The sequence below is a fragment of the Pecten maximus genome, chromosome 7 (genome assembly GCF_902652985.1).
Source record: "Pecten maximus chromosome 7, xPecMax1.1, whole genome shotgun sequence".
NCBI classification, from domain to species: Eukaryota; Metazoa; Mollusca; class Bivalvia; order Pectinida; family Pectinidae; genus Pecten; species Pecten maximus.
This window is the reverse complement of record NC_047021.1, coordinates 22425827-22441669: the sequence shown is the minus strand read 5'-3', so window position 1 is coordinate 22441669 and position 15843 is coordinate 22425827. Positions and strand designations below refer to the sequence as shown.

The 15843-nt window shown below is 34.9% G+C and overlaps 1 protein-coding gene across 1 annotated transcript; it reads right to left on the bottom strand.

Moving 5' to 3' along the window:
• Positions 1 to 209: 209 nt before the first annotated feature.
• On the bottom strand, positions 210 to 7676 carry LOC117331922 (E3 ubiquitin-protein ligase RAD18-like). Its single transcript, XM_033890912.1, has 10 exons — positions 7434 to 7676; positions 6361 to 6460; positions 5334 to 5445; positions 4938 to 5010; positions 4119 to 4195; positions 3811 to 3874; positions 2483 to 3304; positions 1847 to 2100; positions 1032 to 1069; positions 210 to 775 (listed from the first exon to the last, which is right to left on the bottom strand). Exons 1-10 carry the CDS (start codon positions 7489 to 7491, stop codon positions 553 to 555), a joined length of 1821 nt encoding a protein of 606 aa, XP_033746803.1. The 5' UTR covers positions 7492 to 7676; the 3' UTR covers positions 210 to 552.
• Between the last annotated feature and the right edge of the window lie 8167 nt (positions 7677 to 15843).

The following is a 15843-nucleotide window of genomic DNA, read 5'->3' as shown; positions in this document are numbered from 1 at the left end:
TGTCGGCGTTTGCCACCGATCGACGAAAATTATACTTGGAGTTATTCGAACATTTCAAGTAGGATTTTTATTGTTGGGACCAAATTTTTACCTCGTATTATCCGAGTTTTTCGAGTTATCCGAATTCGAATTTTCGGAGTTTTTTTTACTAAGATAAAGAGAGAATTCGGCCGGGACCGGCGAGGTACTTCGAGTTAAGCGGGGTATTCGAGTTATCTTAGTTCGAGTTAACGAAGTTCCACTGTACTTAGAGAAGTTGAGCTTAACATTTCATACTCGTCAGTCCGTCAAAAAGAAGTTAAGCTTGACATTTTCTCTCTGAGAGTCGGCCATAGAGAAGTTACACTGTAAGCTTGACATTTTCTCTCTGAGAGTCGGCCATAGAAAAGTTACACTGTAAGCTTGACATTTTCTCTCTGAGAGTCGGCCATAGAGAAGTTACACTGTAAGCTTGACATTTTCTCTCTGAGAGTCTGCCATAGAGAAGTTACACTGTAAGCTTGACATTTCATATTTGACAGTCCGCCATTGAGAAGTTAAGCTTGACATTTCCTAGCTGACAGTCCGCCAAAGAGAACATTTTCTTGTATATAATTCAGCATAGTTAAGTCTCCCTATAAATCTTTGTACCAGTTTTCTCATCTTCTCCGTTTGACCCTTTTTGCAATGCCACCTACTGACTGATCCAGTAGATCGCTTCCTCTTCATTGTATTAGGTTGATGCTCTTTTTCCTCCGTGTCATCTTTTTCATTTCTTTTCCCCTGGTCTTCATTTCTGTACATTAAACATTTGACTTTCAGTACATTAATCATTATTCATGGGTATTTAGTTTTCATTATTTCAATGTGTCTAATATATGTACATATGCATTTGATTTCAAAGGCCTCCCCTAATAATTATTGCGGTAATGTAAATAGCTTGTGAACCTAGAAGTCCACTTAATCGTGAATTCACTACATTTCCTGATGATTAAAAACGTTCAGATTTAAATAATTATATCTCAGATTTAATAACAGACAAAATGACTCACCCTGCTTTGACTCTTTCAGATCGTCTTCTGGTCCCAATCTATATCAATAACAGAAATAAAGAACAGACTGAAGCCTTATCAAAATTGATGAGTTAAAAAATTTAATCCATTATTCTGCATAAACCTTCAATTGGTTTTACTGGAGTCAAGACCGAAGTTAATGTGTAGAAAATTTTAAAGATTAATTTTTAGGTTGAAGTCTCTAACTCCCTCAGATGGACTCTGGAAAACCTAAATTCAGAAGTTCAAATGTGCTGATTTAATAATAATGCTGAATATTTGAAGTTATTATTCATGGTAACAAAAGATAATTCAATGTCATTGTTGGTCATTTCAGTTTAAATCACCGGGATCAAGGTGCCCACCATTGTAAGATCTCCATAAATTCTTTACTCCTATCTATTGGACTGAAAGTCTTGTTAACAGTAAATGCACCTTGTGGTTATTTTGATTTTAATAAGTATGTCATACTAAACAAGTTTATTCTCATAATTGTACCAACTGGAATATTAATATAAAACAAGAGGTTTTTCTAGGTCGTATAATGTCCATAAGATACCTGCTGAATGTGTTGTGCAAGTCAGAATAAACAAACAAGCAGTAACTTTGACCCTGAATGTCTACTAGAGATTAGCTCTCAGTAATAATTAGGTGAAGGTTTGTGAAATTAAACTGAAAATCTTCATTCATAAATACTTATCATTTGTAATGGAAATACACAAAATATAGAGGATCATTGTACCTAGTAGATCAGATCAGATCTACAGAAATAGGTCAACCCAAAGGCCCTGATAGTGATTTGTTTCCATTTTTACCTTCATGGTTACTGGGGGTGAAACCCACAATATTGACGACTCCTCACTGCCTGTGGATGTGCCACTCTCCACGGACAGCCCAGACACATGACGAGACCGTGGAGGCATGTGTACAGCAGTGAACACAGGCACTTCCTCCTCCTCACCTAAGGCTGTCCTGCTCTGATCCTTAAGTACAAAAGCCTGGGACAGGGCCGGCCACTCGGAGGACTGACCTGGGCAATTCTCCTCCAGGTCGTCTTCAGAAAAAGTATCTTTAAAAAAGTAAATGTTTATAGACGTTTATATAGATGTACTTTAGTCTCTAGGACTTCTTTAACAAATGCAAGATGCAATAGACCAAAACAAATAAGTAAGCATTGAAAATATTGCTCACTTTGACATAATTTTTATGCCAACTTATAACCTGCCAGACACTTATTGATCTGGTGAATTGACCACATGTATGTACATTGATATGAGAAAATTGATCATCTTCTTGATCTCATTGACTATAGTTTACCTGTTTTTGTTACAGCTAAACAAGGAAAAGTAAAACAAGTATCTATTCTCCTCTACCCAAAAATTTTATATTCTAAATATTCAACTGTTAATCAACGATATATCAATAAATTCTGAATATTCAAAACAAGTTACCTATAGAAGAGTTGATTCTCTTAAAGAGCTGATCCTCCATGTCACTTCCACATTCACTATCCTCCACAAAAAGGGCACACTTTCCTGGAGATTGTGGGGTAATGAGATCACCTGCCATTTTCGGACTCTTGAATGGGGAGCATCCGAGCCCAGCTAATTTTGTCGGAGAAGGTGTTGAAGTTATATTATTGTGATGTATTCGTCTCCTTACTTTCTTTGGTGTTCTTTCTTTTCCTGATAACCCTGTTCCTGGGAGTGTATGACTAGATGAGGAGATTCCATCTATACCTAAATTTGTTCCTGTTGGACCGTTTGTCATAAGACATGACGGAGAACTTGTTCCTGTACTCCTAACAGAAGCACTTGATGATTTTCTGTCTATACTACTGCTTGCAGCTTGAGAGTTTGTTACAAAACGTGATGAGGAATCAGTCTCTTTACTTACCACAGCACTAGCAATATCATTGTCTTTACCCATAGATGATGATGATGATGATGATGATGATGATGATGAAATCATTTCTTTATTTGTGACTGTAGGACTGGCACTAATGCTTCCTGTTTGAGGATTTCTGACAGAAGATGATGAAATAACTTCTATATTTGTGACTGTAGGACTAGCAGTCTTGTTTCCTGTTTGAGGATTTGTTGCATTATCACCTATAATATCTGTAGTAGCCATAGAACCAGTCTTAGAAACATTTTTTTCAAAACTGTTTTCTGAGGAACTTTTCTTTGCTCCATGTGATTGCTGGTCTTTATTTCTGCAGCTTCTTCTGGCTGCCTTCACTAATTCATCAAAGTGAGACTTGTGTGTCTTTTCTGATAAAAGAATAGAATGAGTACATTATCTTTCTTGTCAGATTATATTCTTTCTTGTCAGATTATATTATAATCATGCCAACAGTTATCATATTATCACCATGGCCAGTACATCGAACAATTCTAGCTTTTCTTGGGACTATGCCAGTACCTGTAATATATATATCCCAAATGATGACTCCAGAAATCAAAACATTCTATGCGTGGTGGGTGGGTTGAAAGTGTTGTCTAATATTACATGGTACTGTTTGAATTAATCACTTATATAATTATTTTCATGGTTTCTGCTTGTCAAAGTCCTCCTCTTTTAAAGTTGTGAGTATTTTTTGGTCAATATGGCCACTTTCTTTGGGTACTTTACAAATTACAAAAAAAAATTCATATCATACAGCTGATGTATAGGAAACCTAGTAACGTTTACCTGACCTCTTTTCTTTACAATATATTTTACACATATTACCGTAAAAGCTATGACAGCATTGTTTCCACATGATAATTTGACTCACCATAGTCTTGCAGAACATTTTTAATTGTGGCTGGAGAACTGTTCTTTTCAATATTCACTCCTCTCTGGATGGAATAAAATCATTTTCATTATGATATTGGTTTTATAACAATTTAGTTGTTAAAATATTGTATATGATTGATATAATTCAATAAATACCAGACAATTGTAATCAATCAAGAATTGGTGTTCAAGAATTGGTGTTCAAGAAAATATATTGACCAATATTTATATTGATTTTTAGATTACAAGATTTTAATTCATCATCAACATGAAGATCAGGATTGGTTAAGATTTTATATAATGTACCTGTTTCCGTAAACTGCTAGCACTCTCTGCTCCCTTGGCTTTTTCTACAGCTTCAAGTTCCTTGATCAGCTGTTCAACTGATAAAAAAAGAAAGGATTGTTCTTTTAAAGTATTAACCTTCATTGTGTGTTATGTGACACAAGGAAAACTGGTAGAAGTTAGAAGACTGTCATGTTTTCAGGTACAGATAATCTTAAGTTAGGGGACTGTCATGTTTCAGATTACAGACAACTAGAAGTTTGGGGACTGTCAGGTTGTCAAATTACAGACGCTTATAAGTTTGGGCAATGTTGTGTTTTCAGATTACAGATAATCTGAATACTACCTTCCTGCAATTTTTAATTTTTAATAAAAAATTATGTGTTATGACGTCATTTTCAATCAGTTTTTACTTTGTAACAGACTTGAATACTGGAAGAATATAAAGATTTAGGGATTATCAGTAGTTTTGTAACTGTAGGGTCAGGGTAAGTATTTAAGGTCAATGGAACATAAGAACAACACAGACAAAGTGGCTGTTGTCAGGTAGAGGTAGTTTCCAGTACGACATCTTCATTCGAAGTACCACTAGTCTCAGTGTGTTACAGTATATAAGTTGCAGTGTGAAATCATCAAGGTTAAGTCAAGGACAACCATTTCAATCCACATGACAGTGTAATATTTGATAACTTTTTTAATTACAAAATTAAACAGAATTATTTTATACAACAGTAACAAGTATTCAAAAGGTGCAGAGTAGCAATTTTTCATATTCAGATAAACATTTGTAATTTGATAAATTGTAATCTTTGTTTTTTTCTTTATTGTTTTTAGTCATACCTGGCCTGGGACTAAGAGAATCACATTCAGCATTATACATCAACACAAACTCACGATGTCGGTTAATCAGTGTCTGAAACAAAAGCAAAGAGTAATAGTGAGCTGCTGAAAGCTACAGGCTATGTTCAGTAGAGGTCTATCATACTACAACCAAAGGTAATCTTTCAAAGCAAATCTCCCATCTGTTTTAGAGAGCCCAAAAGTCCTCATTCCCTCATATAAAATGCCTCAATTTTGGGATCTGCAGGTAGCTATGGCCCATGCTACATGTTATTGTATATGTATTTTAAATCAATACACTTTAATTCAAAATGTTTTAAAGAAATTATCTAAAAGCAAACAATATTCCTATTAGGTATATAGTGTTATCACTAACAATGCTTTTTAAAAATTTACCTGTTTATCTCCCTTGCATGACAGACCGTCGTCTTTAAGTTTTTTGCGTACATTCTTCTCCGACATTATATTGTAAACCAACTTCGCCATATATTTCCTTTTAGGGGTTGATCTGTTGAAATAGATTTAAACTTTTTTTTTACTTATTCACGTTTTCCTCGGAATCATTGTCCAGCAATGACAAAAGAATGGAGTGATAGATAATACATTTACATATATATCAAAGAATGGAGTGATAAATAATACATTTACATATCTATCAAAGAATGGAGTGATAGATAATATATTTACATATCTATCAAAGAATGGAACGATAGATAATATATTTACATATCTATCAAAGAATGGAGTGATAAATAATACATTTACATATCTATCAAAGAATGGAGTGATAGATAATATATTTACATATCTATCAAAGAATGGAACGATAGATAATATATTTACATATCTATCAAAGAATGGAGTGATAAATAATACATTTACATATATCAAAGAATGGATATATAGAGAATACATTTACATATATCAAAGAATGGAGTGATAGAAAATATATATACATGTATATCAAAGACCAAGTATTTAAATGGTTCAGTAGAAGTTGGTAGTGTCAAGAATCATACCATTATGAGTTTGTAAAGCATAATTTTCCTATTTCTTTGGAAAACACAGTTTTATGTATATAGTATTCGAATTTCAAGAACACAGACATTAGCAGTGACCTGAAACTACTCTTGCCAGGTATCAGGAAAGGTTTTTTTAACCTGGGCATGAGTAGGTAGTCTGGGTACAGAACATATTAAAAGTATAATGTAAGGGAAGAATTCAGGTTCATATTATTGTTATGGATACTGTCCCCTCAACAAAAATCGACCCAAATTCCCCATTTCCTGCTTAAAATTTCCCTTTTCCTTGCAAACAATTTTTCAGTATCACTTACCAGAATTTAATCTCTATTTGGGTACAGTTATTAATTGTATACAACTAAATGGTAGCCTGTACACATAGTTTCTATCATAAGTCTTACCGTCTTAAAGAAGACTTCTTTTCAGCACTGGCCAAGCACTGGTCAAGGTGTGTGTTGATTGCTTGGTCATTCACTTCCACACCACAAACTGGACATGGCACTAAAATCAAACATTTATTATATACAGTTAACAGTTGTGATGAATTATGATAAAGATAAAAGTCAAAAACTGAAGTACATATTATGTCTTGTGCTTTTGTTCAAATGAAGTGTAATCAAATCACTTAAAAAAACCAACATATCCTGTTATACATTTTCATAATACAATAGAGATTGCAGTCCTGTTTCTTCATTAATAAAGTGATATTAGGGATTTCAAATTGGGCATGGGCAGGGGCAAGGGGGGTATTACTCTTTTAATGTAATTTTCATCATGCTACAGGCCCAATATCAAGTCCCTGGGCCTCTTGATTATTGAGAAGAAGTTGTTTAAATGAAAAAGTTGACGACGGACGGACGGACGGACGACGGGCGCCGCACCACGGCATAAGCTCACTTGCCCTTTGGGCAGGTGAGCTAAAAATCAGGGTTTTTTCCCCCTTAAAATCTTTAAGTTTAACTCTGACAGGGGATAGTTTAACTCTAGAGGGACTCTATTGCCAAATATCAGCACCCTAGTACAATTATAAAGTGATGTATTCATACGTTTCAACACTTGCACCAAAAACTTAACTCAGAAATATTCGTGAAAAATCTGTTGTTTTTTTCCCAAAAAATCCTTTAGTTTAACTCCAGCAGGGGATAGTTTAACCCTCACAGGGACCATATTACCATTAATTACTATGCCTTTCAACACTAGCACCTAAAACTTAACATTTGAAAAACCAACGCCGACGCCAGAGTGACAACATAAGCTCTCACTCTTCTTCGAAGAGACGAGCTAAAAAGAGAACTGGGTTAATGATAAAGGAACCACCATGTGTGTTTACAAGCATCAAATATTATATATATCAAAAATTAAAATTTTACATTTAGTAAAACAACATCATAATCCACCATAACAACACTAACACATTCCTTCAAGCATAGGATATTGTGTGACTAAAATTCTATTTTAAATGTTTGATAATTACTTTTAACAGCAGGTGTAGTCAGTGGTTTGGTCGAGTGACACCGAATCCTCATCATCATGTGAAAGCGACTCGGTAGTATCTAGTGATATTGCTGATAGTACAGGTATTGTTAGGCCATTCCTGTTCTCACCAACATCTTTATTTTCTTTGTCACTCGCACCACTGCCCAAACTGCCTGTGGAGACGTCAGCAGTATTCCTCCTTTCCTCTGTAGAGACGTCAGATGCACAAGTGCTCCCTTCTTTGGGGCGGTGAAGTTGATCACGATCAGCTACACATACATACTGTGCTGTCCGCTGTGACCTTTTGTGAACATCAACTGTTCCATCGGCAGATCTAGATGTCACATCAGGCTCAACATGATCTACATTTGTTTGGTTTTGTGATGGTCGTTTCAGATTATGTTTGTTTACTTTTTTATCTTTGTCATTTAAGTTCACAACATTTGAATTTCTCAAACAGTCCTCGAAATCGTCTTCGTCTGTTGAGATTATAATGGCAGAATCAGAGACAGCTCTGCCACTCTTCCTCTTTGGTGAAAATACATCTAGAATTAGTTTATCCCTGTGTGCCTGTAAACAAAATCTTCATTAATGAAAAGACCAGTTTAAACAAAGTATGTGTTTGTCTAAAGTCAATTTGTAAATCTAATTAAATTTAGGTAAATAGTAAAAATACTATTTTACAAATATTACTTATTAGATTAGATGTTATTGACAGGTTGGGTTAAATCACCAACTTATGTATGAAATGCAAACTATTGAGGCATTGCATGGTTACTATAAATAGCCAAAATCATTTTTAAACTTAACTCTATCAAAATGTTTGTCCAAGTCACATTTATTTAGCCACGAAACATCATAAAAATGCAAAATAAAATTTATTTGCACCTGATAATATACCAAAAATTGATGCAATACCTCCAGTTGAGTAACAACAAGTTATATTACTAAGTAGCCAATACTTCAGTAAACATCTTTTGGGAAAATATTAATTTCCTTGTCGTAAATTAATGCAGCTTGAAATATTATATGGCAAATTTACTGTTTAAGCAATTTTGGGTATTTTTAGTAATCAATCCATACTCAAAATGGGCATATAAAAGGCGAGTTTGCATATTATGTGCAATCTGGTGCTTTCCTCAGATCTGATAGACAAAGAGATAGCCCTAAACTTCCAGCTGTCCTATAATTAATTGTTTGAAGTTTGAGTAAGAATTGTAAAGCAGACAAAGCTGTATGGTAATCACAGGAATTGCTTTGTACATAAGCTGTCTTATTCTCTTTTTTTTTCTTTTTTTTTGAAGTAGAAAATTAACTCTGTGGATACAATCTGTTTTATTCAACAAATCGAACATAACATATTCTAAAACATTTTTCAATGTTACAAGTTCAAAGTAAAATCTGACCGTGAACAATCTCTTATTAAAATGTTACCTGATGATCTTGTAATCTCTTCTTCATGCGAGTAAACCTCCCTGAAGTGTTATGTTGTTTGCTCCTTTCCTCTTCCTGTTTGTCATCCTCATTTGTATTCTTGTCTGGTGACACTTGTTGCAACTTGCATCCCTGATCACCGCTGGTTTTCTGTGCAGATAATATCTTTGGTTTGTCTATTTGAATATCGTCCTTTGGAGAGGACGATATTTGTGGCTCGTCAGCCTGATTGTTGTCACAAGAGGAAGATGGTCTAGGTTTGTCTGCAACTGGAAATGATTCCTTAATACTCTTCACTTTGTTTTGTTTCCCAGACTTGAATTGACGGCTAGTGTTCTTATCAGACACCCTGTAATACAAGTTTGAAGAAAACATCAGCTAAAGATTACATATGGGAATAACCTACTAAAGCATTTCAATAGAAATGGAAAGGACAAACAAAGTTTATACAAGCTGAGCCTTTAGCTTGTTCCATATGTAAAAATAATCAAAGTGCCTAAGGCTCTGAGAAACGGACAGGGTCTGGGGTCATAAAATAAGAAATTTAAAATTGGATTTTATAGTCAGATAGCTACATTTGTATCAGATGAAATGTCTTAATCTGGTTATTCTTATTCTACATGTATATATATTCAAGAAAACATGTATAACATATTTATCTGCTGAAAACATTCCAAGAGCCGAGTATATTTCTTTCCCTGACACTTTTCTTTCATGTTTGTGAAAGATTATTGATATACTTCTAAATCAGTAAAGCTGCTTGTAAACTTTGAAAAAAAAAATCAACTGAAGGACAAATCGGTCTATTAACAGTTACATGTAGACATGAAGATGTACACAGCCTAACTTTTTTTTATTTATATCATAAGATGTTATTTAGGCCTAGCAAACATCTATTTTATGACCCCTTGTAACATTTTCTGATAGAAAACTGCGGTCGGGATGTCGGTCACGCTGTCTGTCGAGACCTACAATTTGGACAAACAAGACGCCAGTACATCAGTCACGGATCATAATCGTTAGATTCATTTCAAATAAACCAAATAATAATCTAATTTAATAAAATCCTCATGAAAAACGGCAATGTAATTTGTTACAACTTGCCTTCAATTCCTGTTGATATTTCTTGCATATTCTAGTGCCATACAAATAAATATCAAACTGCAAACAGTCGCTGGTTTAGTTACATTAGACATAATAAGTGATGATCACGTGATTAGTCATGTGACAGCTGAAGTTATTTAGCTGCAAAGCTATTTATAGAATTGTAAACATTTGACTACGTAAACACAGTTGGTTTTGGGCTTATATGAAATGTTTCTGCATATGAACTCAGGATGAACATACGAGTCTAGATCTAGGACATGTGGATAGTTTTTCTGTGGACACATGTAAATTTCCACGAGGATCAAATTGAATTATTTTACTTTCGTTTTCAAGGCAGGATATTGACAGTACTACATAATCCTACGCCAACAAAATTGCATATACTGACGAGGAAAATGTTTATATTTATAATCTAAAAAAGTCTAGACCACCTAACTTTCATATTTCATTTTAAATAATTGCAGTTAACACGGAAACCATCAGTTAAATCGTGTCAATAATTACTGTTAAAATAGGAACTATATTAGGCTGCGGATATATATCATTTATATTACAGAAAAGAGAAGTTGTTAGCCGGAAACAAAAGTGTGACTAACAAAATTTACCACGACGACTATAACAGCAGGTGCCAAAGGCAACCTGACATTAAAAACATTATGTACAGGTATAACTATTCCAGTTTTAAACAAGGGCCCAATGGGCACAAATCGCCCACCTGCAATGCAGTGATCTTTTCATATATGGATCCTGCAGTTATTTGAAAGCATGCTACAGGACCAATATAATGTCTCTCTGCACTTTGGCTTTTCACTAAAAGTCATTTAAAGATTTAAGCATACTTGATCGACGTGACCTTGAATGTGAGTCAGGGTCATTCATTTGAAAAAACTCAACATGCTACAGACCCAATATTAACTCCATGGGACTCTTGGTTATTGAGAAGAAGTCGTTTGAAGATTTTAGCCTTTTTGACTCCTGTAACCTTGAATGAAGGTCAAGGTCATTCATTTGAAAAAAACTTGGTAGCCCTTTACCCCAGCATTTTACAGACCCAATATCAACTCCCTGGGACTCTTGGTTATTGAGAAGAAGTCGTTTAAAGATTTTAGCCTTTTTGACTCCTGTGACCTTGAATGAAGGTCAAGGTCATTCATTTGAACAAATTTGGTAGCCCTTCACCCCAGCATGCTACAGACCCAATATAAAGTCCCTGGGACTCTTGGTTATTGAGAAGTTGTTTAAAGATTTTAGCCTTTTTGACTCCTGTGACCTTGAATAAAGGTCAAGGTCATTCATTTGAAAAAACTTGGTAGCCCTTTAACCCAGCATGCTACAGACCCAATATCAACTCCCTGGGACTCTTGGTTATTGAGAAGAAGTCGTTTCAAGATTTTAGCCTTTTTGACTCCTGTGACCTTGAATGAAGGTCAAGGTCATTCATCTGAACAAACTTGGTAGCCCTTCACCCCAGCATGCTACAGACCCAATATCAAGTCCCTGGGTCTTTTGGCTATTTAGAAGAAGTCGTTTATTTTTTTTTTAGCATATTTGACCCCTGTGACCTTGAATGAAGGTCAAGGTCATTCATTTGAAAAAAACTTGGTAGCCCTTTACCCCAGCATTTTACAGACCCAATATCAACTCCCTGGGACTCTTGGTTATTGAGAAGAAGTCGTTTAAAGATTTTAGCCTTTTTGACTCCTGTGACCTTGAATGAAGGTCAAGGTCATTCATTTGAACAAATTTGGTAGCCCTTCACCCCAGCATGCTACAGACCCAATATAAAGTCCCTGGGACTCTTGGTTATTGAGAAGTTGTTTAAAGATTTTAGCCTTTTTGACTCCTGTGACCTTGAATAAAGGTCAAGGTCATTCATTTGAAAAAACTTGGTAGCCCTTTAACCCAGCATGCTACAGACCCAATATCAACTCCCTGGGACTCTTGGTTATTGAGAAGAAGTCGTTTCAAGATTTTAGCCTTTTTGACTCCTGTGACCTTGAATGAAGGTCAAGGTCATTCATCTGAACAAACTTGGTAGCCCTTCACCCCAGCATGCTACAGACCCAATATCAAGTCCCTGGGTCTTTTGGCTATTTAGAAGAAGTCGTTTATTTTTTTTTTAGCATATTTGACCCCTGTGACCTTGAATGAAGGTCAAGGTCATTCATTTGAAAAAAAACTTGGTAGCCCTTTACCCCAGCATTTTACAGACCCAATATCAACTCCCTGGGACTCTGACCTAATATCAACTCTCTGGGACTCTTGGTTATTGAGAAGATTTTAGCCTTTTTGGCCCCTGTGACATTGAATGAAGTTCAAGGTCATTCAATTGAACAAACTTGGTAGCCCTTCACCCCAGCATGCTACAGGCCCAATATTAGGTCTCTGGGCCTTTTGGTTATTGAGAAGAAGTTGCTTGAATTGGAAAGTTGGTAACATGTGAAAAGTTTTGCTACTTTATGTGTTCTATTTTCTTCAGCAAATTAAGTAACTGGAACACAATTTTTCGCCACATTTTGTCTATTCCTGCAGATGACATGTCAGTGCAAAGAGCACCCGAAACTAAACACATACAAATAATAACTTACCATCTTTATTTGAAGATAAAGTAAAAGACTTCATTCTTGTTGATAAATAACTTTTGTTCAGAACAGAAAACTAGTAAACGACATTGTAAATCAAGTATTAGGTCAAAGAAAACGATGTCTGATATGATCTGGGAAATCACCCGTGTCTATAAATAGAACACGAAAGAGTTCCATTTGAACATAAATGGTGGAACACACGTTCTCTGGTTAAAGATCAGCTGGCATGGTTTACAAGTTTACAGGAATATTCAAGTGATGTTTAAGCTTAATATATGATAATGAATAGATATCTTCATCTGGAATATTTTTATGACTGAATATTTTACGGTTTCCACAGCCTTGGGTATTCTGCTATAAGGTATAGTCTGTTTCATAAAACTTCAGAATAACTAATCTTAATAAGGGCGCCCCCACTGTCAATTACCTGTGCCCTGCGCCCTTATAAGGTCAAATACGGTAATCCCAATGATGACCAGTTCAGACAACTGCCCAATTATATAATCCAAATGATGACAAGTTTAGACAGAGTCTGTGGGTCACTATAAGAAATTTGTTTAGCCCTGTGTTTTTATTCACACCTCAATGACATAAATCATCAAGACAGTTACGTCTACAAAAGATGTGTCATTGTGTCTTGTATTTACCACATGTGAACCTGGCACGAATTCCAAGGCCATGGTTCATATATAAATGCATTATAGTATCAAGGCTAGTAACTCCCGGTAGACCAAACTAAGCAAGGATTTTCAAAATTGTTTTTTTAAAGTGCTTTGTATATTAATCATAATTTGTGATCATTTTTATTATATCGATACAAGCACTGCGCTTCGTTAAAATGTCATCACACAAAATACCCAGTTTGAGAAATATTTTACCTTTGACAGGTATGCAATATCATGCACCAGCCTGTTGTTTTTGCCTTGTATAATACTGGTACTTACCTGACAGACGTAAATTTAGAGACAATATCATCAACATCAGCTTGTTGTTTTTACCTTGTATAATACCTGTACATACCCGACAGAATTTAGAAACAATATCATGATTCATCGAAACAATTTCAATTTACGGCCCCAAAAGGCCATTAACAAAAAGCCCTGACACCAGCTTGTTATTTTTACCTTGTATAATACTGGTACTTACCTGATAGATGTAAATTTAGAGACAATATCATCCACCAGCCTGTTGTTTTTAAGATCAGCATCATACGTGGGCTGGAAAATTAACAGAAAACCTTATCTTTGGTATGTCAGGTGGGTCTGTGTACCTGCCATTTGGAAAAGATTTGAACTTTCTATTGTAGAATCAAAGATCATGTAATGATGTTTGTAATCAATAATATCAAATCAAGACATTTTGTTAACATCCCAGCTCACATCATAACTAATAGTCTCGCTGTAAACAAAATCTGTCTGTAACTACAGTAATTGCTGAAATCTATGTTTGACATACTAAATTTTAAATATAGAAAATCCCAGTGAGCATCACTTACCACGTTACAGACAGGGCAAACGTTCTTGTAAGACAGGTACTTCCTTATGCACAGTGAACAGACTGAAAGAAAATAATTATGGAGAAAACGATTGAAAATATGTAGTAAAAATAATCAGGACTATTCCAGTAAAATATCTACCAAACAGAAGGACTCCATGTTTGTCAAAATGGGACCACCCATAGAAGTTAGTGATTTATTTTATACAGTACATTACCACCGTATGATATAGGCTACATTTTCTACAGCACCCACCATGCACAGAATTGTTTATTTCTGGATTCCTCCAGTTGGATATATATTTTAATGGAACAGCCCTCAGTAAATAACAGCACGAAAACTTTGTGCTTTCTCATAGATATATTAATATAAACAAACATATCTTTTTTTAACATTCAGGGCATCCAGTAGGATTAAAATCTCAAGAGTCAGTGACCCTCAGCTCTGAAATCCTGAGAGTCAAATTAAAATCCTGAGAGTCAAAATAAGAAATTCTCAAAGTTGACGGTTAATCATTTCACTTTTATATCTTCTTTTTTTTTTTTTTTTTTTTTTAAATGTGAACACCTATAAACATGATTGAATAGAGACATGTGGAAAGTTAGGTTCATTTATTACCTCTAGCTCTCTATTAATATTGAATACTGTATTGATTTCTTTATTTAAAGGACCTAAAGTTGATTGGTTTCATCAAATAAGTTTAACGATATATATAAGACTTGGAAGATTCATATTGTGATTTTCAACTTTTATTATCAGATACATGTATTTACATTTTTTTTATGTGGTTCAAGAAATAAGGAAAATGTAAATATCTGTTAATGAATGTTAAAAATTGTGATATGAACCTTCAAAGTCTTTTATTATAGGACTAGGTAAACTACCAGACAAAACTTAGGAGCCTATCCTTTACTGCTCAACCATGTGAAGATCATATAACACATGCCTGTTTGTAAGTATGTACAGCATGTTAGCAAGCATTAATTACACTACCCAGTATGACTGAATATACCAGCAGTTGATAAAACTCTAGGCAATGGTAAACATCAAATCATTCTTGATTCAAACATATTTCACTGTCAAATCATACCAGTTCTAGCAACTATAAAGCTGATTATATAATACTGGTAATAAGGATAAAAGAATAAAAGCAAGTTAGATCAGTTTTATTTTGGGATATGTCTTCCAATGTAGTGAGATTGTTTTAAACTGAAATTCTTTGAGAGTTTTGCTATCATAGTCATAGTGATGAGATGATTGGCAGATGTGGAAAATATGAATATCTTTAATCCTGGCGGCCGACTCCTGGTACTTTTGTCGGTTGTGACCAAACAACATTTACATCAGCTAGCAATGCATTTGGAGAAATAAACACATATCTGTAGCTAATGTGTCTTTGTCAAGTTCTTGGGTTTGTATGGGCGATAATTATATTTGCACTTCAGTTAGTCACGGATTACCAGAACAGTAATCAAGTACTATACTTACTAGCTGCTATAACGTAGCTCTAGACGACGGACGGAAAATTTCTGACAGATGGTCGTCGTCAGAGCTACGATTCCCTCCCATTGCTCGTAATGTAGCAAAACAGTGAACCTCGAAAATGCTACAAATAGCAGATATCGTTTAACTTTGGGAGTAATAGTTCGTATAATCAAACGTTTCTAATACAATAATATATTAGCCTACCGTCTAATCTAGAAATCTTTAATTCACATATTCTGATATCATACTGCTCGGGAGTTGTCTCCGTGATCCGCCATGATACTTCTCGAAGAACTCTCGCG

Bases quoted from the DNA above. Each gene is read 5' to 3' on its own strand.
- LOC117331922 (XM_033890912.1), bottom strand. From the start codon at position 7,491: ATGATGATGAGGATTCGGTGTCACTCGACCAAACCACTGACTACACCT. The intron at 6,461-7,433 runs GTAATTATCAAA...GTTTGATTTTAG, and splicing joins GACTACACCTGCTGTTAAAA to TGCCATGTCCAGTTTGTGGT. The intron at 776-1,031 runs GTGAGTCATTTT...TTTAATGTACAG, and splicing joins TCTGAAAGAGTCAAAGCAGG to AAATGAAGACCAGGGGAAAA.